Raw genomic sequence first — 23106 nt, forward strand, 5'->3', positions numbered from 1 at the left:
GCAGAAATGGTCACTCAACAATCCTGGGAATATCACTTGGCTCCTCTGTGCTGCTACTTGGTTCCCGCTACCTCATTCATATCTATCTGTGTTTTTTTTTTTATTTCCAGTGGAGTGGTTAGTAATAAAGTTTTCACCGTCGCGTCTGCTGCTACTGCTCGCGTTAATGGTATTCAAATTAAAATCGGGAAGAGTGACGAAGAAACAGGCAAATCATTCCGGGCTTTCCAACGTTTCTTTCTACACTCGTATTTCGCCACGTTGATGGCGTTCAATTCGCGCACCAGTAGAACTTCAGAGCGGTCTGAAGCCCGCTGATAGTTGCTGCTTCCACCAGTTTCTGCGGTGAGACTGACAAACTGACGAATGCGTTTCGGGCAGGAGTGGAGCGAGCGCCGGAAGAAGGGAAGAGGTTTCCGTCTGCGTTCCGTGCGTTGCGAATGAAAACCTCACTTGCTCATTCACTCGCTTCAACAAGCAACCGAGGTAGATTCTTGTAACAGCAACGCCACCATTCGGGGCCTTTGCAACAGCATTGAGAGAAGCCGCCGCCAAAAGAAACGCTGCTGTTGCCGCTGCTACAAATTAGAATATTAATGATTATACTTCTCTCCTCCCCCTTCCCTGCCTTCGCTCCTTATCTATCCCGTCCTATCCTTCTATCCTCGCTATTTCTTTGCTTTCCAAAAGCTCCCCTAATTCACCCCCAACTATCCTACACCACGCTTGTTCCCTAGCTTTGAAAAACGATAAGATCAAAAGTTTTTGGATTTGTATATGAGCAAAAGGACCTCTCATTGCAACCCCTCTGTTTCTGCAATGCTGTACCGATGCGTCTATTTGCTGTTGTAACTACATCGAATCTTGTGCCAGCGACCACTCTCCTTCGAGAGCGGGCTCCGTTCTACTCATACACAAACAGCACGGCCACCGCTAACGCAGCGTTCTTTTCCTTCATTTGTTTGATGCTTGGCCGTTTCTTGCCCGAGTGTGAAGGTGAAGTTGGTCCTCGTTGCTAGATGCATCGAGTGGCAGCGACGGCGGTAGTGGTGGACGAGACAAATGTAGAGGCTGCGGTCTGCTGTCTTAGGCCTCGCTGCGAAGGAGGAGTCGCAGAAGGTAGAAAGCCGCTCCTATGACCAGTATGAGCATTAAGGCTTTCTAAGGGCCAGTTAAACGGCACTGCGAGTAAGACAGGAGCCTTCAACACAAGAGGAATAGCATTAGTGAAGGTCGAAGTAGTGCTTCAAGTTTTCTTCGTGAACTTGTCCTCGCGTATTGCTGCCGCAGAAAATAAGAATGGGTGCTGCGGGCGGGGTGAGGGCAGACGAAGTGTAACACTAGGAGAGAGAGAGAGAGAGAGAGAGAGCGAGGGGATAACTCCTCATCACTGAACCTATTTTTGGGAAATTTGACCGTTATGCCCACATTCGCACAGATTCAGATGTCTTCTTCATCTTAAGCTTGGTCTGACGCTTGTGAGTAATGGCCATTTAATAGCCAGGGGGTGGCCACTTTTTTTTTTAGAAACTCGTCTTGTTTTTATAAAGCAGGAATGGATCACCAGAGGGGCTAAGAACGTGCATGCCTGCAAAATGGAACCATCACGGAAATATCCTAGCCTAGCAAGCACAATATTATACAAGTGAGCAGGAATCATGTACAGTCTTTTACAGTACTCGTTTATTGCTAAACAAGTGTATCATTATTACGTCTTAATCAAAATCTATTTCTTGTTAAGAGTCTTAATGCATGTGTTAGCGCGCACACGGCGATGATGAGCGTGCTTACTTTATTTTTCTTCATATTTATTATTATTATTTGCTTGGCTCACTAATAAGGAAGAAGCAATAGCGTCTTTATATTTTCTTCATTGCTTGCATTTTCCGTCAATCTCATTGTAATCATTAGGTATTGGTGACATCTAGTCAACAATATGGTAATTTCTACCCTCGACAAAATTATGATCTAGGATATGCTGCTTTCAAATAGTGCCTATCTTTTCTTTTAGTAGCAAAAATAGCTGATTACTTAATCAGTAACTATGCTTCTCATTGCATCCTTCTGGGGTCACGCACATACGAGTTCCAAGCTCACCGCATGGGCTCCGAACAACATTTTTATCTCCATCTAATCTAATGACACTGAGTTAATTTATAAGAAACTCAAATTGTGTGCTCCATACGTTTAACATTCTAGCCTGTAAATTCCTTCACACAAAGGTACGTATGTTCAGTGCAAAGGCACTCTTAGATCCAGCAGTGTCCTCTGAGAAGTTTAATCATCCAAGTGATTCGTATGTCTACTGTTAAAGCAGACCGTGCTTTTCGGCTCGCAATTAGCCAATCCAATTGTGTCGTTATCTTAGTCTCTTGTCACGTCTTTCTTCCTTCTGCTCTCCCAGTAAAATAATTGTTGTTGGCGTTCTCAAGTGGCAAACGCTCAACGGGTAGCTCTTGTTGCCCCTCAACTTTAGGTTCTATATGCCCTAGTTCTCGAATATCGTAGCTTGCTTCGTTTGTACTTCCCATCCTGTAACGAGAGATGAGTTCGGGAGGACACCAGAACCTTAACAAGTGGTCATCTTACTCTACTAACAATCGCATGTACACAAAATGGCTACTGCTTTGAGTTGAGACCCCCCTCTAGGCCTCGTCCAATCTACGTCTCAGGGGAATATATTGTCAGCATAGCCGTCACATACTTTGTGCCCTTTGTTTCACTGACATCGTTGTCACTGTTGCTGTCATCACTGTCCTCAACCCGCTCACTAACCAGCGCCACCATCATCATCATCGTCGTCGCCGTCTTCTACACCCCACCAACATTCTCCTATGCCTCGCTCGATCTGCACATAGAATCAGCCGTCGTGACGCACCATACTGGTTCATGGCCAATATGGACAAATGACGCAGGAGACAACACATAGCCATGTAAGTAGGATTTCCTGCGAATCGTTTGCAGTTGGCTTCAATAGAGACTTTACATTAGAACGTCGCATAGATAATTGACGAGATCCGGCTAGAAACGAAAAAAGAGCGCGCTCTTCTTTCGTAGAAGTGACGGTGCACGGCAGTGGAGGAACGGCATATTTGAAATTAACGATTAGTTAGTCATTAATGAATAGACGGGATCCTTATAATTTAACCAGAGCTAATATTATACAATGTAGGGAATACAGGGCAACATGGCCGTATGAGAATCCTTTTCACCGAAATATTGTCCCTGTGATAAAAAGTTGAAAGCTGTCCATTTGGTGGGCCACACCGATCGCGGCACCTATAGTACGCAGTCTAGAAAAATCTTAGAAAATAATAAACAAGTCCATTTATAGGTTCAATTGAAGCGCTTAAGTTTACTAGTCGCGATCATCTTAGTAGAATAGCACTGCCTTAAATAAAAATAGTAAAATATAGAACGTACCCTTTTCCCCAGCTGCAGAGCTGTGACAATACAAAGTGAATTATTTTTTTGTTAGACGAAGCTGCTTTCTTGGGACACGGTTCCATTGCTCTACGAAACCCACCTGGGCAAATTTCAACTCAGTGGGTATCCATGTCAGTACCGAAAAGCGCTACTGCGGATATCGTCAGTCATAGGCATGACTCTGATCTTATGCTACATTTGCTCAACTATGATTGATATTGATATAGTTCAGATCGGCTTTATGATTAAGAAGCCGACAAACAGCGTAGAAAAAAGGAAATACATATACAGTTACTAAACCGCTTCCTGGAAGGAACGATTAGTGTTTTTTTATTCTAACATCATTGCTATAATAATAGTCTTGTCGAAATTTTAGTTTAGTAAAAACAGCGCGTAGAAGTTTTAAGTATCATACTATATTTGCTTTCTTAAGTTAAGTTCTATCTTGACCGAATGACCCTTCCATGAAAAATAATAAAGCACTGAAACACGGATTCATGATGATGATGACGACATTGGCAGCATCCGATAATGACAAGGGCTCTAAATCTTAACGCTGCAAAAATTTAATTTCTGCTGAAAAAAAAACTGCGTTGCCCATAAAACTTTTAATCACATCATTGTCCGGGATTGAAATATACAAGCTTAAGCGCCACATCGGCCAAATTCAACTAAAATCACATAAATTTAACGTTCACAAAACTGGGTGAATCACGAAACAAAATATTTGATAGATATTACCGACTTTTCGGATGAACAGGTAACGGACCGGGTGAGGAGTTCCAAATACGACTATGTCAATACCTTGGGGGTGGTTTTTGCATCTTGTGCTCATTTCTAAATCTAACAATATCTAAGAGGATGATGGCACTGGAGTGTAAACGTGGTTTGGTTTGTGCACCACGAAACAGGGTCGGAGCGCATATCACTATAGGCACGCTCATTGATAATCTCAAGATAGTTCTAACGCTGTTACGCTACGGGTGTCATATTTAGATTTCTATAGAGTATACTGCTTCATATGATAGCATACATAATTGCCGGGTCAAAAGCACCCATCCTGATAGACCCCCTTCATGGGAGACAACATAATAATACCAGCATAACACTTTTGATGCAATTACAAGACGCGACCATCTACGCTCATATTTGCTCCAATCTAAGCCAGTGCGCTTAATTGAACGATCATTCTATCACATCTACATTATAAAGTTTTAATAGAAATACATGTCGGTTTCAAAATGTATGCGGAAAGGCTAAGTAAATCATAGATGTCTGTGTCTGCACCTAGGAGGCATCTTCTGAAACACCGCGCATTTCAAAGCTGCCATTCCTACAGTGGAGAAGCGATTGCTCAGAGAAAACCCGAACCAATCGTAAGTGACAGGGCTTTTAAGAGGAAACTATTTCTAGAAGGGTATCTAAAGAAGAAAAAAGGTGGCATCAACTAGGGCTACAGGAAAAGCATTTATTTTCTCTATGCTGCTCGTAGCTGCAATTATATATACAAATAGGTATTACAGAAAACCTGATCACAGGACCGTGGAGGTAAAAAGCCATATTGCGGGTTTGAGAAAAGTGTTTTAGCGTTTTGTACTTCTGCAAAAATCTATTAAAATAGGCCAAAACTTTAAAAATTACAATATAATCATTTTCCAGTTCAGACTTTCTCCTTTATCGGGTTTCGTAGAGCAATAGAGATTGTCAAGTTGAATATAAGCCATAGCTTTAAACGTGGCTTATGTAAATTTGGGCGCACTACCTACGTACGGCATACTGCTAGAAAGCTCATTCCGACAGAACGTAATCAAGCAAGGGTATAACGAAGACACGATCTCCTCTTCGAAAGGCGAAAGGAGCAGAATATTGACCCCATTCAGATCAAAAGCATCCTCGGTTGTCCAACGTCAACGATCTACGTTGCTGCCAAGTTCCGTGAGGCATCCAATATATTTGTGTAAGATAATCAAGAGATCCCCAATAGATTCGCTTTGGAAATTCATCAAAATAACTCAAACATTAACGATGACTATTTGTCTCGGTGCATAAATTTTGTCCATGTTGAAATATTACAAACTCATCTAACACGCTGTAGGCACGTTCTTTCTATATGCAGAAGCTTTCTAGTTTAGCTAGAATCAACTCTGAGCGGTGCACAAATTTCAACTACAACATTATTTATTACCATGCTGTTACTCTGCATCCGAGAAGAAAGCGTTGATGTCTGATAGTCATACGGTATTTACTAATGTATTTAAAATATTGCGACCAATGTGGCAGGATGCTGGGGGCAACATTCTCCAAACCTCAATGGAAAGGAACGTTACACTGTAGAGATATTGGCCTAATTGACACAGTGGGTTCGGCACTCTTCAGGTTTTTGTATTACTGCCGTTGTATTAACCAGCTCTATTAAGGAACTGATATTATTGACGGCTGCTAACCCATTGCCTCTTAGGCTTTTACCATTACTAACATGAGCAGAGTTGTAGACCCAGAATATATAGAGGATTATTGTACAGAACGCATACCACGTTAGAAAAAAGTAATGCAAAAGCAGTCTCGGTCACTTGATAGAAACAAATGAACGGTCTCCGCTTACGAAAGGTATGATCAAGCCGAAAGAGTGTGACCAGATTACTTGGCCAACTTTTCCAACTACAGAAATGGAAATTATTTGAAAAACGCGCTTGTTAAAAAGTTAGGTCGCGCTATCTATCCGTTAGTGTTACTTTGCATTGCATTACTTATAGTTACTCTCATCTTCATCTATAACTTGACCTGATATCTCTGTAAAAAACGATGTTGGTGACAGGTCACGGGTGTCGCACAGAATATGAATGACATTTCTCGTTGGTTAAGGAAAATTGATCGCAAGCTCGAAAGGAGTCGCTCAATCCTATATAACGCAAAGCCGACAAGTTTTAGGACAGAATTTCCTGCATATAGGCTAACCGTTCTATTATCTCTATTTCTTGGCCAAATTTCAGGACACATACAATTTCTTATAACAACTTGAACAAATATTTTGTAACTAAATTTTAAGACTGAATTTCCCGCATACAAATAAATTGTTATAACATCTCCAACAGACATTTCATGGCCGAGTTTCAAGCAGGCAAGTTGTTACAGGAACTTGAACAGGTACTTTGTGGCCTAAAGTGTGCCGGATGCAGTCACAACATCGCTACAATACGGAGTAATGGCCATGCCGATTCAACAAAACCAACACGGTGCTGCGCTTAACAACATGGCCTATTGATTAGTACTGTGTGATGTATTTTTGAGCAAAAGTCTATGGACTGAAAGAAGGACATTGGATGCAAACAGCCTCCATTTCAGTAAGATAGAATATTTTGCCAAACTGCGCGAGAAACAATCAGTCTGCTTTAAACCATGTTCCCAAGCCGGTTGACCTTAATGTGCAATGGTAACATCGAATGCCCGCCCAGATTATATAATTTCACTACTCTCGAGTTGTGCCTGTGGAGCTAGGAAGAGTACAGCATGTATAACAACAATCCACGACCTGAAATACCTTACTCGTGAAGTGTGCTGTGAAGTTAGTGCTGGACTACGCACGACCGCATCAAAATTGGCTCCTGGGTCGGGCTTTTGGACAACAAGCACGCAAACTCGCTTTCGTTTTCCATTCCGGAGGAAGTGAAATAAAGATCAATTTTTGGAACACCTTATACTACTCTCTTTCGCTTATCTGCTTCACTAGAAGTATTTTTTTCCAGAATCATTAGATACGAAACACATTTTTACTAACCCGATACCAATACGGTTAAATATAAGGCAAAGGCGTGGTAAAGTCCGTACATAAACTCAACATATAGCCCATCGTGGAAAAAACATAATAATGCCCTTAGAAAACTCTTTATATGAAGACAAATTGCTAAGGAATCTATTTTGGAGAATTTTCGGCGAGAAGTAATAAGGTACTCTTTTATGGAAGACTAACTGAATCAAGGCAGCCGACAAAAGAGGTGCTTATTGGAGATGGGCCTGCAAAAAGGGATAATACTGTATGATAAGAAGGCTATCAACTTCAGACTTTTGTGGCAGCAAACAGCAGTCCTCCATCTTTATGTAGCGTACCTAGTCGTAGCAGAAAAATTTTATCGGCAAAGTATACAACAACGGCGATCAAAGGAGCTTGCTTCAATATTGTTACGGGATACAAGACCAACGAGGGAATCACATAGACGAACTAAACCCTTAGCTAGGGCTAACCGCGGGTGGCATCAGTACAAACAAAAAAATATATGTTTACACATACTTAACATTATACTTTAAGGGCGTAAAGTGTAGATGCTCTTTGTCCAGCTATCATTTGACAAAACCTCTTCGGCTGCTTGTTAAGCAGTTGGCGGAATATAATCACAATAAACCTCATACTTAGAACTTACTAAAGAAAAAAAAAATGCTAAATATGTAACAGATGCGGGCCAGAATTTTATATCGTTATATTTGTTCTACTCTTTTCGTATCAAAACAAACTATACATAAATATACTTAACCACACTTTAAGTATTCTAAATAACTAAGTAAGAGTTTAGGGCTGTTTGGTTAATTTACTATTTGTACTAAACGATATCTGCAGCGCGTAATTCTGCACCGACCCTATACATGTAGCTTTCATTTGGATTATGGAACCCCCGACTGCTAGCGCACCAGATGATGCAATTTATGAACTGCTAACCTAGTGCTCACGTGGGGCTTTCCGTTGCTGGAAAGCTCTTATTTAGTACTAGTTATCGCTGAAATTGTACAAAATGAGAAAGCCACTTCGTCTACCTCTTCTCTTCTCAGTTTTCTTTATCACCATATATTAAACGGTTGTGTCAGTTCTCCAGCGAAGACTTATTACCTACTTTAATAGCGCCAATTTTATCAAAAAACGTTTACCCCTGGATAAAATTTTCACGGTTTAAAATTTTTTTCATGAGTTTACATCATTCAAATTCCTCACGAGGCAGTTGGTTCAACCCCTAATTGACTGCCCCCTAGCTGAGTGAACCCTTAACACTGCAAACGTTTGCTGATTTCAGTTGTGATCGCCTTCACGACCGCTTTTGTAACTTTTTGTTCAATGTGTAATCGAGGATCAAAGGCGATCAATTGTTCACTCAGAAAGTGGTGCCAGACTCTTGGACTCGATAAGGCGAACCTAATCGCTAGGCTGTATTGCCTGTTCGACAGGTAGGCAACAGGAGCAGGCGCGGGACTACAGTACTACAGGCGGATTCGGACCATGTCCTCTGTTTGTTGGCTGGTCGAAAACGTTGGGTTAAGTGAGGAAGCGCTCCACCAGCAAGGTACTAGAAATAGAGGAATTACTTTTTCATTGTCCTATTCGTTGGAAGGTATGAGGTATAAGAGAGACATCAGGTAAGAAGGCAAAGACGAAGCAGGACACGAGGAAGGGTTTAAATTCTAAATGATGGACGCGGCCTTCAAGGATCGGGCTTGCCTACAAATACGACTTCTTAAAAGCCGGCTGCTAACAAGGCTATTTTTGAATGAATGATTGTGAAGACATTTAAGCCTGAAAATTTTACTGATAACGAATTAATGATAGTTTAAGAGAAAATTTAGCTAGCAGTAACTATTACATTTAGAGGAACTTACATGATTAATTACAAAGGAAACATCCGTGGCGGATCCTGTACGCTTGATACCTGACCCGTTTGGTTTACGTATTCTAAATCCACATGAAGGTATCGCAAACTGGCGTCTACGTAAAATACAATTATTCACACACTGTAATAATAATAATGACGGTGCTGTGAATCTGACGAAGACAACATTCGATGCAGAAGTTCTTCTAGCAGCTCCTAAACGGTATTTGATCAAATCTGCAAAATGTTGTTTATTATTATATCAATATATAAAGTACTGAAATCAATCTTATCTACGTTTATGCTTTCTGTGTACATCGCATTTGTTCTGCTGTGGTCTAGTTGTTAAAGGCTGCCGTATATAAACTACAAAATGAATTGGCGTTGTAATAAAGTAGGTGCCATCTTTCTAAAAAATCAAAGTACTCATTACAGGAGGTATAATAACAACACAACAGTCGTATATCCAAACTTATTCAAACTCAGACAATTCACCATTTTATATAGGGCATATATACGTCAAAAATTATAATACTGATACTGACCTATTACCATAAGTAAATCAAAATTGTATTCCCAAACATTCAGCGATGTAAGGGGCAATCTTCCAGCTGGGCTGTTGTGTAAATAGTCAAGAGGAATAATCGTATACGCTATTTGCAGTTAGAGGCAGAGGAGGGAATTCTTTCAACCGAGTTTATAAACGAAACTTTAAGGACTATAAAACATATTGGAGAGATTTGAGAATATCGTTGAGACACGAAATACAAGAACTTATTATTTACAAATTAAAGTACGCGCTATTCTTCGTTCATTGCCAGTATATCCGTCATCATCAAAATTTTATAAAAATTTAGATGTTTTCCATCTTTTTGACAGAAAAATGATGCTTATTCCAAACATTACTGTACCTTCTGACTAATGCGTCATGAGTTCATTTTAAAACGGCCCAAATTTTAATATATTATCGTATCTGTTGCAGAAGTTCAGGGAAAGGCACGTTGAAAGATATGTGTACAGAATACAGAGAACCTTGACTTCCGAGGAAAGCTCAAGAACTTTTTAAAACAAATTCACATATTTCACGATTGTGAACTTTCGTACGATTTTAGTTTAGATGTATGTCCTTTTGCTGTAGTTAGTTATACTAACTAGCTGACCTGCAGACAAAAAAAATAGTTTTGTAGGGTAAGATAAAGCGCCCCGTCAATCTGAACGCTCCTGAAGTGAGAAACAAAACGTCAAGTTCTAATTTTTTTACGCTTGAAGGGGGTTCATTCTGTACTATACCCGGAAGACAATGTCCACAGAAAGCAGTCCCAGGAACCGCTTGCATCGCTCGATTCGTTCCCTATAACTCCTCGGCTCTCTAGTCGGCTCTTGTCGGCGGAATTATTTTATAATTTCTGTGCCTTACATAGCCCCAGAGCAAGAGGTCGAGAAAGGTTAAGTAATAGGACCAACGTGTCATCGCCACATATCAACCGCCACGGAAAATTTTCCAACATTTCTACTGCTTCTCGCGCAGTTGACCCCAGCTTGTTGGAACTAACAGCTATTTGGATTCTACACCTTCGTTTCGGTCCACATTTTTCTGTTTGCAACGTGTCACGATAGAGCTCACCGTTGACTGCTTTCGTTCTTCCATTGTGATTTGCGAAAAAAGGGCCCGATACACCCTCGCTTTCTGCGCCATACGAGGCAGTGATACGCTCGTTGGAATCTAGCTGTCTAATAAAATGCGTAATGTCAGTTCCGGACTAAAAACACGGAACATTTAGACACTAGCTCTTGGGGAACGAAGCGATCGCTCGATACTAGCCCTGGGATTTGCTGACCTCCAAATGTGACAATTTTATTCATTCATATTAGAGGGGCTCCTTATTTCGATATTCTACATATTTACAAAAAACAAACATGGCTCCAAACTGTAATTTGCCACTGTCACAAACCGTATCATTGCTATTTTTGCCAGACAAGCTACTAGCCTGGTTTGTATTTGTTTACAAACAGAGAAAAAAGAGGCGAAATCGGTCTCAGGGTTTTAATCAGGGTATATGTACATATATGTAAGACTCGGACCTCTTTGTACCGTTCAATATCTTGTTTCTACTCAAAGCTATTCTTCAAAAAGTCTTAGAAACAATCTGAATTTTCCAGTGAGGGAACGTAACGATATTTATCCTATAGTAATGGTAAAGCGGCGAGTTGACATTAATAACTCAAATAATTTGAAAAACTCGCTGAGCCTCAGTTATATGTTAAGGCCTCACTCTTTAGATTGCTTCGTAGTGTAAAAAATATATCTATCTTACCATGATACACTTAATGCGCTATTCTCGATGTTTTTAGAGATGGATGCTATCATATGGACTTAACTGAGGTACCGTGAGTCAATCCATTTGTTCCCTATCATCTATTGCCGTTAGGGCCCTTCAGTCAAAAACGAAACATATTCCTCCGTCGCACGCCATTCTCTCTCTTATTATTCTAAGGTTCCATCCTGTGTTTCCAGATTTCGAAAAAAGGATATTGTAGATTCAACGTGGGAAAGACGAACAGGGAATAAGAAAAGCAACAGATCGAACAAAAGATGCCCCTTACAAACTGGCATAGAACGGGTGTTGCTTGCATCCAAGTGAAAATTGGTATTTGGATAATATTTCTTCCATGCTTAGCGGGAAGCATTTTTTATAAATGTGTTTATCCGGTGTAACCGCCCTTAACTTTGAGTGTAATAAGGTCACATTCGAAAATTTTCGGGGCAGTTTTCAACTGGCACACGTAGATTTGCTCAAGCCTCGCTTAAACGCGGTACACACCGTGTGTTGCACTATGTTTTATCCAAGGCCGTTAAGCTGCCTTCCCTTCGCCTAAGGCTCTAATAAATAGAAACAGTTTTATTTTTAATTAATTGTTGCGTCGTTTCACCAAGATACGAGTAGCGTTCTGTTCAGCACAGTATTGATCCGAGGTTTCGCCATGGTTCGCACAGTGCCCCACTATTATTTTTTTGTAACGGTTTTGTTTTAGCCAAAAAGGTGCTGCTGCTGCTCTCATAAGTTTATGTTCTTTATAAGAACTTTAGTTCTAATCAAAGTGAAAATATCTTTGGGGTAGCGAACAAACCGGCGATCCCTTCTCCGACTGATTTTTATATCGGGGGTTAAGATTTCCTCGTTCGAGAAGCCGGTTGGGTGGTTCATGTCTAAACTTTGCTTTAGAGAGGACTCAGGGGGTTTTCTGTCATCAAAGAACATCTGTCTCATTTTTCGGATATAAGAAGTGATCCCTACGAATTACACTTCATGGACGTCCCGAAAAAAATCCTTTTAAATACCGAATCGAAGTATCAACATACACATTAGTGCGCCCTTTTTATTCGAATGTCGCATAACGATCGAAAACTATCTATTTCAGACACACAGAGGAGTTCATAAGCTCTGCAGATTTTCGCTGGTATACAAAAGAAAAACTCCTGTTCCCGCCATAATGAATTAGCGTTTTGTTTACAGCTGGCTTTCTTCGAGCGCTAAGAAGAATGGGTGATCGCAGTTCTATTACGAGAAAAAACTCTCCAAACAAAGTACGTTCCAATAGAAATGACACACTTGATGTAATACGCCTCCAAACGCTTGACCATCTTGCCATGGGTAAGTTTTTAATTATACATGTTGTTTTATTTTTTGGGTGGAGGGAGTATTAAACGAGCCGAATATTTTTCGATCAAAGTCGAAGGAAGCCTTAAGATCAGACATCGAAATTTACAAATCGCCTAGATACACTAAAATTTATTCGGCCATATTCGAACGCGGCGGTTGGTCGAGACCTGTTATTGCATTGGGATGATGATCTTATCAAAAATGTTTTCGGTTTGATTGGGAACGGCTAGTTATACCAGCGAACAGTAATAAAACAGTAAAAAGCTATTAGATTCATTTACAAAATCGTCAGGAATAAACCTTGGCACGAGCCAAACAAACATATACTATGAACAATTACGATGCGTTCCTTTCGCCATTTCCATTTTGCGTTTCGCATTTTAAACTGATGGTCGAAATTATGTCTTACACCAGTGCCCAGATGATTGAACAATTTCAGTGCAAGTCTTCCCACGAAGGCCACAATAAGCCTCGAACTTTATGATAACGCGCTTGAACCATATTCATCGGATTCAATTGTCACCCATTAGTGTTACGCAATGTTCGTGCTGTTTTTCTCGTAATTTTTCAGCATTACTGTACAGCCGTTACGAATTTACTTTTGTTTATTTTTCGACCTTTTTAAAACTGACAGTGTATCTGCGTCTTCACCAGCGTCAATAACACATATTAAATGAAAGTTAATGTCCGCAAATTGAAGCACACAGACTGGATTTCTCTCTGTAGAATTTTTGAAAAAAGCACTGGCGTGGATGGAAGCTTCGAGCACAGCTTGAAAACGTTTCGCTAAAACTAAAAGGTAGAATGTTTATTTTCATTGGCAAACGAATGAATCTTCATACAAAGTCGATAAATCTGTGAAGAATGATTGAATCCTTGCCCTAAGCAACTACGATATATCCAGTAGATGAAATGATGCTACACTCGAACGCACAGCCAATGATTACCGCTACTAAGCTTTCATGCTTAATACTTTTATGCTAAACACTCACGCTTCAGCTCGTTAGAATGAAGGCAGTGTTTCGAATTTGGTTCGTCTGAGAAATGTCACCATAGCGAATCATAATTGCCGCCGTCAGGTCATCAAATAGTTATTGTTATACGAGCAATCGAAAGCAGACAGCTACGCCACTCCCCTTCCCTCGAACCGTGATGTAACGGATGTGAGAGCGGCGTGCCGAGCAGAGCGCCACCAAGCGTGTAAATAATACATATCCGTGTTGATCAGCTCGTTTTTTTGTATGTAAATCTTTAGTCTATCGTTACTAGCAATAGCAAGCTTGGCACATCATTTAAATAACGAAACAATAAAAGTGACTACTATTTTAATTAATCTAGCCGTCATTATCGGCTAGTCAATTCCACGCGGATTCCTTTTCCCGATCAATTGCCCCTGTTTTAGATAATGTAGCTATTATCATTCGTGATGTATTCCTTAAGCCAACAAGTAGAGTCAGATGAGGCAGGTGACATGGTTGCACACAAACAACTTATATACCTGACGCACATACTAGTGCAGTTGATGGGATACTGCAGAGTAATCCTTGGATGTTCACTCGAAATAAACCGCGTCGTAGCAGAAAATACAGATGCCTCTTCACAAGCATGAAAAGGCTGTGATTCAACACGCACCGAGTAAAATACCTTTTCATCGACGACAAACATCAGCAAATCAAAGATCTCTATAGGCCACCAATAATAGAATAGAATTTTTCTGATTCATAGCGGTCCAGTTCGGGCCACAACAAGTTTGCATGACTAGGCGACAAATTATATAGTTTGTCAAGAGTGCGCTATTTTATTTTGGTATTTTTTTATTTTGTATCTAAGGTGAACTTGTAGTCATTCGTATATGAGACTGTTCACTCGTGCGTCTGGAAGGCGAGTCGCAGTGAGCTGTAGAAAATCAAGAAGTTTACGAAATTGAAACAAACCATCTGAAAACTACAGTCGAAGCTACGACTCACCGTATAAACTTTATATGTGTCAAAGATTTACTAGAAACACCGCGAGCAATTTTTTTTTTAAAGCAAAAAATTTAGGAAGAAAATTGTCAACTCCAAGATGAGTCTTATAGAAAACCTTCTGCAAAGATGAACAACAAACGTTTGAAAGCTGTGCTATTTTGATGTTTGGCGTATGTAAAAATAGCCCATTTTGGTCTGAAAGGTGACAGAAACTGCCAGAATGGATTCGTAGAGACGCTTCTTCACTCTGACGTTATAACGATGACACATTCTTGTAGCGAATTTCTCTCTTATATTTGGGGACAGTCACATTGATAAGTGCATGCAACCGAACCAGCGGTCAGGCTGCACTCGGTGTCTGCTTGGTCCTGCAGGCGCTATCCGTTATAGTTTCTTGAGTCTTGGTTTGTCCACTATAGGTTAAGTGCACTAAATGAAAGAATAACGCAAAAGTCAACGACCAAAGAATACAGGTAAAGCACTCCTGTTGCCTTATGCCGCACAAATTAAAATGCAGCAGTTGCAGCTGAAGACTTTCTGCCATCTGCCATACTCAGCAGACATTGTTCGCAGAGATACTTCTTTTTAAACTCTTGCAAACTTCTTAGTAGAATAGAATTAGTCAGATCTTAACATTGTGCCGAAAGTGCTTCTTGAGACTTGCTAAAAATCTTTTACCTTAGATTTGTAGAACAGTAATATAGATAAGTTACCGTCCGAATAGCAGAAAGTCATAATAATAACCCATCAAAAGAGAATAACCAAGTCAAAAATGCTTGAGAAACACTATATTACGTTCTCGAAGGATCTATATATATTGTCCACAGACGGATGCTAGAATTTATAATTAGTGAAGTCTAGCTACTGTAATTATTCAATGAAGATATAATATCTTCATTTGTCACCAACGACAATTTAAATTACCAGCAAACATTATTGTCATGACATACGATGGCAAATAATCGAAAAACTTAAAAATAGAGAGACTATATTTCTAACGTCTGAACCGCTACTGTGTCGTGGAAGCAAAATCGCCTCTTCTAAATGCGCACCTTGCCTATGATTGAAGCATCGAGTGAAACGCAATGATTTCACTGGTACTATATTAATACAAAGCAATGTACATAGCGTATCAGAGACGATGAATCAAATGTTTCCAACTTCCACTTACGAGACGATAACAAAATGGACCTTTTTTTCTCCGTTGCTGCTGAATGTTGAAGAGAAAATCTTTTGGGACATTTAGCATGAAATGTTTTAGCTTACCTGCCATTAAAAATTTTCAACCGTTAGTTGGAACAGTGTTCGATTAGCCATAAAGGGGTGTCGTGTCTTGGCCTATACATTTTTCCCAACAAATCTCGATGAAAATTAGATTCTCTGTAATAGTATTAGTTGCACAACTACGACCGTCGATGTACTGGATATAATTCGAAATTATTCGGAGTTCGATCATTCTAATGAACGTCTGCACTAAGCGTATTCTTATATTTTCGCCTTTAATGTTTATGCTAAATGTATTAACTCCTTTCTGTATGCTCTGCCTCTCTTTCGAAGAACTATGAGGGTTTGTTGCTAACTTGATTTCTTCTCTAGAATAATGGAGTACTTAGCATATTAAAAGAGCAAAAGGCCAATTTACTTTCGAGGCCAGCTTAGCTAGAAATCTTAGCACAAAGTGCTAGGATTTTAATGATGAGGATGATATCTCGGAAAGGCATACAGAAATAAAAAGGTGCAATCTTTAATTTTAGAGAAAAACTGTCAAATATAAACGGCTATAGTTCACATTTGTGGCTGTTCCTCCAAATCTCGAAGTTACGCTTTATACAATAGTCCAATAGAATCTTGTTATTGGCTTCATACTTGACCATGTGCAATAAATTTATAGAAGAGGTGCGCGAGAAAGCTAAGAATACCCTTATGTTTGCTGCACACTGCTTGTTTGCCATACTATAGAAATACAGTAAACTGATAAATTTCCTATTCTGAAATCTTAGAATCTAAATAGGATACCGATGCCACTGTGAAACGGAAGATACCTATCTTACTGCACATCTATCACAGCTGGTAGCATTGCCCCTCCCTTCAGCGGAAGCTATTGCTTCTCTCACCATCGCTGCAGGCTACCGTAATATAAGAGGAGTTAACGCGTTACCAAGCGCAGCGTCTTGGCAAATCAACAGGCGACAAACGCTCCTAGTCTTCCTTATTAATGAGCGAGACGTGACACCCAATACACCCACCTTCGGCGGCCGTATGCTCATTCAGTCCGTGACCTCTTCGAACCAAAAAGTCAAAGATTAAAGTGACTGTGGATTAGAAAGTATCGAAACGTTCTGGTGAAAGTGTATATTTCTGAGAAAATGCGTGCGGCACCAATATTTTTCTTGTTTGCTCTGTTTGCTTACTTGGCCATTAGCTTAACATTTGCTTCAAGGCCACCCCACGAACGACCTTCGTCCAACCTCCATCATCATCATCATCATCATCATCCTCCTCCTCCTCCTCCTCCGGTGAAGGCGACGGCCTCGACAGTAGGAAGCCAAAGTCAAAACCCTTTACTTTCACCGTTACCTCCTCGTCGTCGTCAGACTGGTCATCGCTATCACAAAGACGAATATCACGACAAGATGGCGGCAGCCTCCGAGTTCTACGCATACAAACGGGGTAAAGAGTTGGAATATTTCCCAGGCGTCGGTATGGTGGAACCCCTTGGTCTCATTACTGTGTCTGCCATTCCGTTGCTGGTTCTTTTCGCAGTGTTTTGGCTCATTCTTCCTTTCTGGATTCGAATGATAGGTGTTGGCTTTCTTCCCAGCGCGCCAGGCCTTGTTCCTGGTACCCTGATTCCAGGTGCCCCAGTGGCTCCTGCTAGTGCTGTCGTCGCTGGTAGGCGAAGACGCGACATAACAGGACAGATAAACGAGCAAAGCGCCAAACTACTTCAGGTTCTCGATGACACTGTACAAAGGTACTCAAAGTACGCCCGGTCTTAGCCCGGCAAGTAGTTTAAACGACCCAATACAGCGCATCATTTCCGTCTAGGCGTCGTTCGTTTTGAAACGGAAACAAAAATGATGGAAACCGACACCATTTCACCTCTTGTCATCTGTTGACCCATACATCTACCCATACATTATACAAAGTACGCATGTGAATGTGGACTGTTACTGTGTACGTGGGTCGTCAAATCCTCCGAGCGTTAGTTCTGTTTTGCAATCAACTGTGCCTTCAAGAAGCTTCAAAATGTAGGCATTAGATTCGCTCAGCTCGTGATATTCATTCAGGTCTTGCCAATATCTCAGACAAGCTTGCATTATAGGCTCTAACTTGCGCAGCTGAGCGAAGTGCGGAAGGACATCACAGGTCGAAAGTTACGCCTGACTAAGCAACGAACCAAAAGCGATAAAGGCACGTCTATGAGGTTATGGCCGACGACTCCGCTATGAAGGGAAGCGTCTGGGATCGTCTGTTGACGGCGCATGGGCGCCTCGTCGTATATTCACGGCGTTGACGCCGCTACATAACGATTGAGTAATAAACGTTATACTTGACTATAAACTATAAAGCACTTCCTTGCTTTACTCTTCTACTGCGTAAAAGACATAGTCACCGACCGCATTGCTTGATAAGTGCCACAGATTTGGGAGCCAAGTATATCCAACGGTATATATATATATAGCTGTAAGGAGCTGAATTGCTTGCAGCGTGGACGCAATTCCCCCTAAGGCGGGTTAAGTCTATTAGGTTTACCGCTACCAGTAACGCTAGAATCATCATTAGTGATAGTCTTAGCAAGCAGCATTGGTTTTTTGTCGCATTTCATCATCGGAGGTGATGGCGGAGGAACCCTTGAGGGTGCAGCTAAAATGGCTGGCCGCATAGAGGCCGCCGTAGCAGAAACTGCATGCAACACTAGAAGCGGTAACTCATCTGCAAAATGGTCTGCTCGTCAAAAGTTTCACATTGTTACTCTTTTTGCTATGCTTTGTGATTAGCGTCCACAGCCTAATGATCGTTCCGACAGGTCGCTCGTACATCTTTTAGGTTGGTGCAATTGCGCCCAACTGTTACCTTCCCAACGCGAGCTTACGTCTGCAATCCAGTGGGACTGAAGCTGTCAAGCTGTGCATTTCGCTAAACTTCTGAGAATATACAGCACAATTCTTTCAACTATAACCAGATTTTTTTTTTTTTTATCTAATATACCTGATATCTAGTGTATAAAGGATGCTCGCCCCCAACTGATTAATAGCAATGACTTACTTTTGTGGTAAGCTGTTATTAGGAACTCAAATAACTTAACCTGGCTCTTCCGGGAAAGAGATGTTTCCTACTTCACTTCACGTCCATATGCCAAACATTAAAACTTCAAGCCAAATTTCACTTTAAAGGACTACTAAACGTAACACTATTTTCTTCTTAGGTCGGCATCTGTTTGCAGAAGGATTTTGTCGGTGAAAAAGAGGACCTAATCTTTTCTACAGTTGGAAAGTATTTCGGTCATAATATTCCCCTGTGCCTAATATCTATGCCATTTGAAACATGACGAAATCCTAGCTTCAGCAGTCGACGTTGAGTTAGGTGCTACTGATTAGACCCTGAAAATGCTTTTGCTTGGTTGCTGAAAGCCCTTAGGACTATAAACTATCATTGAGTGGTAATACCTGTGTAACGTTAATAACTGGAGAAAATAAAGAATGCTATTAAACGTATAAGGTCTGTGTTCTAAATATGTCGCGAACGGGATATGCATGACATTCGTAGCTGTTAAACGTGATCACTCAGTTAGTTTATACTGAAAGCTAAATACGTTTCAAGGGATCCGCGAATGCTGGACATGAAGTAAAAAACCTCAGAGTTGGCTGGCTGAACGCTTACCTTATCTCGATAATGGGTAGCATGTCTGCCACACAAAACCGAAAAACACGTGGCGGTTTAAGTTTGGATCCAGACGTGAACACGTTTGACGTGAACACCGGCCGTCTGCCTAGTGGAACGCCGGATACGAAGCTGGAAACGTTTAGCCTAGATTTACATTAAACAGTTTATTATTCGATCATTCAGTAACATCACTAGCTATATCGTGGTTGCAATGCCTAGTAACTAAGTAAAAGATATTGGCAATATTTTTGAACGGTTCCACCTAAACCCTGTGTGCGTGCTAGGGGGGCTTACTGTTTCAGAATATAGAATAGGCAGAAATACATATCAACTGTGTGATCCTCTGACAAGCCAGCTGCTCAATAGGCTGCTGTTATATAGCAGTGTAACACAAGATGGCGACACAGCGTCTGCAATTGTAATCAGCACACGGAAGCAAAGACTTTTGTAAGTAACTCCTCCGTAGCTTCTACACTAAAATAATGGCGTAGAATAATAATAGAGCATATATTTATTGAGGTTAAGCCATATTGCATTATTACTTAAACTGGTCCCTAAGCTAGAATACTGACTGACCTCACCTCTGGGGGGAAAAAAGATACCTTATAATTTAGTATTGACTTTTCGTTTTTCGGACGGTACTGCTTAGCAACATATTTACACTGATGGTTGTATTGGTATTATTAAATACTATCAGCAAACATCGAAATGTAGATGTCTAAAAGAACTGACTGGCGTTTTACTTTGTCTTCTTCTTTTTGTTTCACAAGCAAGTCTTTGAGTTGGTTCTATCTTAGCTAGTTAAATTGCTCCATACCTATTATTAAGAGGTTGCGATTTCACAGTTTTAGCAATTTATTTTGTATATGTAACTTGTTAAGTATTGCATTGACACAAGAAAGCCGACGAAGTTCGGCAAAGTTATTTAAAAGCGAGCAGTCCACTAGGTTGATCGATCACAACTGGGTTTACTTCGTGTTATGTTACCGCTTGCTGTTCCTATGTGGAGCACCCAAACCCCCTAACGCCACTACTATTGAGGTTAACGATACTGTCGACTAAAGCTGTTAATGAGCCGAGTTAAGAGCTAACGCGGGGGCAAACGAGAGTTGGATGGTCTCTCTGCTATTTTAATACTCCTTAGGGACCGCAATGACTTTAGGGCCTTCATCCATGAGGTAGTCATTATAGAGGAACGTATCACTGGCACTATCCCTTATAAGAACCACACTCGAAACCGAAACCACAGATTCAGAAGCAATATTAAAGTAAAATGAAGAATCAGAATAGTTTTTTTTTTTTTTTCTCTTTTTGAAAAACATCTCATACGTACTAAAAAACAGTGCTAAATTTAGATTTTTCTAAGTCATATTCAAGAATAGACCCAATGAAAATAGGTTAGCTGTTACAAATGAGGAAGCTGGCATTTTCAAATATTAGGAGTCTTTATCAATCGCCGTACTAAATATATCCGAGGTATCCTATTTTTTATGACCAAATTTATCCGGGTTCAGTTTTCGATAACGGTAACAAGACTCAAGATCTGTTGCTTTCTGCACGTACTTCTATAATCGAACGATAATGCAATTGCTCAGTACAAGAAACCTGTTAACCTGCAAATGGGCGTCGTATTTTCTGTAGGCAAATAGAAGACATGTCGTTACCATGTGTGCGTAAGGCAAGAAAATTATCATCTTCCTGTTAGATGATGTGGCAATAACATGAAATTTCGTATAGTAACGTTTCAAGGGTACAATCGTTCAGCATAACCTAAATTTTACGATTGTATTAAAAGGGCCAATGCCATACCTAATGAGGCATGATGTGTATCAAATAAAACCCATTTCCTTATATTTTACATTGTAATACGAAGTAATCGTTTGTACGCAGGAGTAACTTTTGTATCAAGCCCACTTGATAATCGCCGTAATTCTTACGCAAGCGTAATTTACTATCCATGTTTAGCAGGTACCTCGCTAAATGTCAACACACGTTCATGCTTCCTTTATTGAAGACGTGCCTGATATTTTTTAATTTGATTAATTTGCTGATTCTTTGATGCATGGTGGAATTATTAGGTACAGGCACCTAACAAAAAGTACTATACAATTTTACAATTGAATTAAAAACATACTAGTGTTCAAACATACCCAGAATGCATCGAATTGCCTATTTACTAGGATGGCTATTCCTCAATCAAGGCTTCTAAAATTAGCTAAACCTTCACTGAGTCAAAAGGGAGCAAAAGACAATAAGGCTAGAAGTGGATTTGAAATATACGCATAATGTGATTTACGCGATAATTATTATTACTGAAATAAAATAAACTCGCATTATTAAACTAAAAATCAACATTTATCTATGATTGCAACTACGCGTACATAAGTTTCCCGTCGTGTTACCGTCGCCAACCCTTCTATGCCGTCGTTTCTGTCCCTGTTTTATCTGCCTGGTCAGCTCTCTCAGTAAATATTTGACCCATGAAGCTCGTAACCACAAACTGTAGAGGGGTTTCTGGTTATCTTCCTGAACGTTGTCAGATCAACTCTAAAATGCAGTTCTGAAATGGGAATTAAGGAGAAGCTATATTGCACCTTAAGCACTTGTGTAGTAACTCTGAATTTTTCTAGGGTTAACTATATCGTGTCAGACAAAAGCGTCAGACCTCAAAAAACATTATTTCTCAAATAATTAAACATTTAAATAAACGTGAAATGACACGCTGCAATAAAAGTGGAGGTTACTTAAATATTTCAGTGATACGTAGGATCGGTATCCCATTGGAAACCAATAATTATACTTACTATAGGCTAAGCGGATTCAAAAGCCAATACAATCTGCTCCCATACGAGGCTCGGTCGTCTCTTCTAATAATAATGTCCCCGTGATAACGCACTGGTAGCGTGCTTACCTACAAGACCTAGATACCGTAATGGTATAAGAAGGTGGCTGGCCTGTTTCATCTGGGAGTTAGCCGTCGAAAGCAAACTAACGCACTGAACGTAAAAGCCGAAATTATCTATTTTCTTCACTACCGCTACTACGTTAAATATTCACTTCTTAACTATTTTCGCGGAACTGATAGAATGAATTATATATTAGGTAATAAGATATTTGCATTCGTGAAAAGCGCCTATTTCAATCAATACAAACGGATGCAGAAAGTATGGATGAAAATAGAAAATCATAAATGAAGTTTAACTATTATTGCTATCAGAAAACGTATTTTCGGTGATTATTTTTCGCGTCCAACCTTTCCTCTAGCAATCTTATTTGTAGCAGCCCGACTCTCTCGACCAGATACGCTATTGTTTCTATTACGATAACACAAATACCGTTGTCGAACGTGCCCATTATAGTTAGTCAGCCCAAACCTGTGACCGAGCAACTGTTGCACATTGTTTACGATGAAACGGGCCCTACCATGAGCCCGTCATAAGAACTCGGTTAGACAGCTAGTGCCGCCTAGGGGTGGCGTCTATCGATGCTGCCATTGGAAAGGCTACCACCGTTGGAAATGCCGTGCTTCAATAAAAC

General features: G+C 40.3%; 1 protein-coding gene across 1 annotated transcript; it reads left to right on the forward strand.

Annotated features, from left to right (window-relative positions):
- The first annotated feature begins 16871 nt into the window (after nucleotides 1–16871).
- LOC147752883 (uncharacterized) lies at nucleotides 16872–19403 on the forward strand. Its single transcript, XM_086970260.1, has one exon. The coding sequence runs from the start codon at nucleotides 17049–17051 to the stop codon at nucleotides 17679–17681; it is 633 nt and encodes a 210-aa protein (XP_086826386.1). The 5' UTR covers nucleotides 16872–17048; the 3' UTR covers nucleotides 17682–19403.
- The last annotated feature ends 3703 nt before the right edge of the window (nucleotides 19404–23106 follow it).

The sequence above is a fragment of the Varroa jacobsoni genome, unplaced genomic scaffold (genome assembly GCF_002532875.2).
Source record: "Varroa jacobsoni isolate VJ856 unplaced genomic scaffold, vjacob_1.0 scaffold_916, whole genome shotgun sequence".
Classification (NCBI taxonomy): domain Eukaryota; kingdom Metazoa; phylum Arthropoda; class Arachnida; order Mesostigmata; family Varroidae; genus Varroa; species Varroa jacobsoni.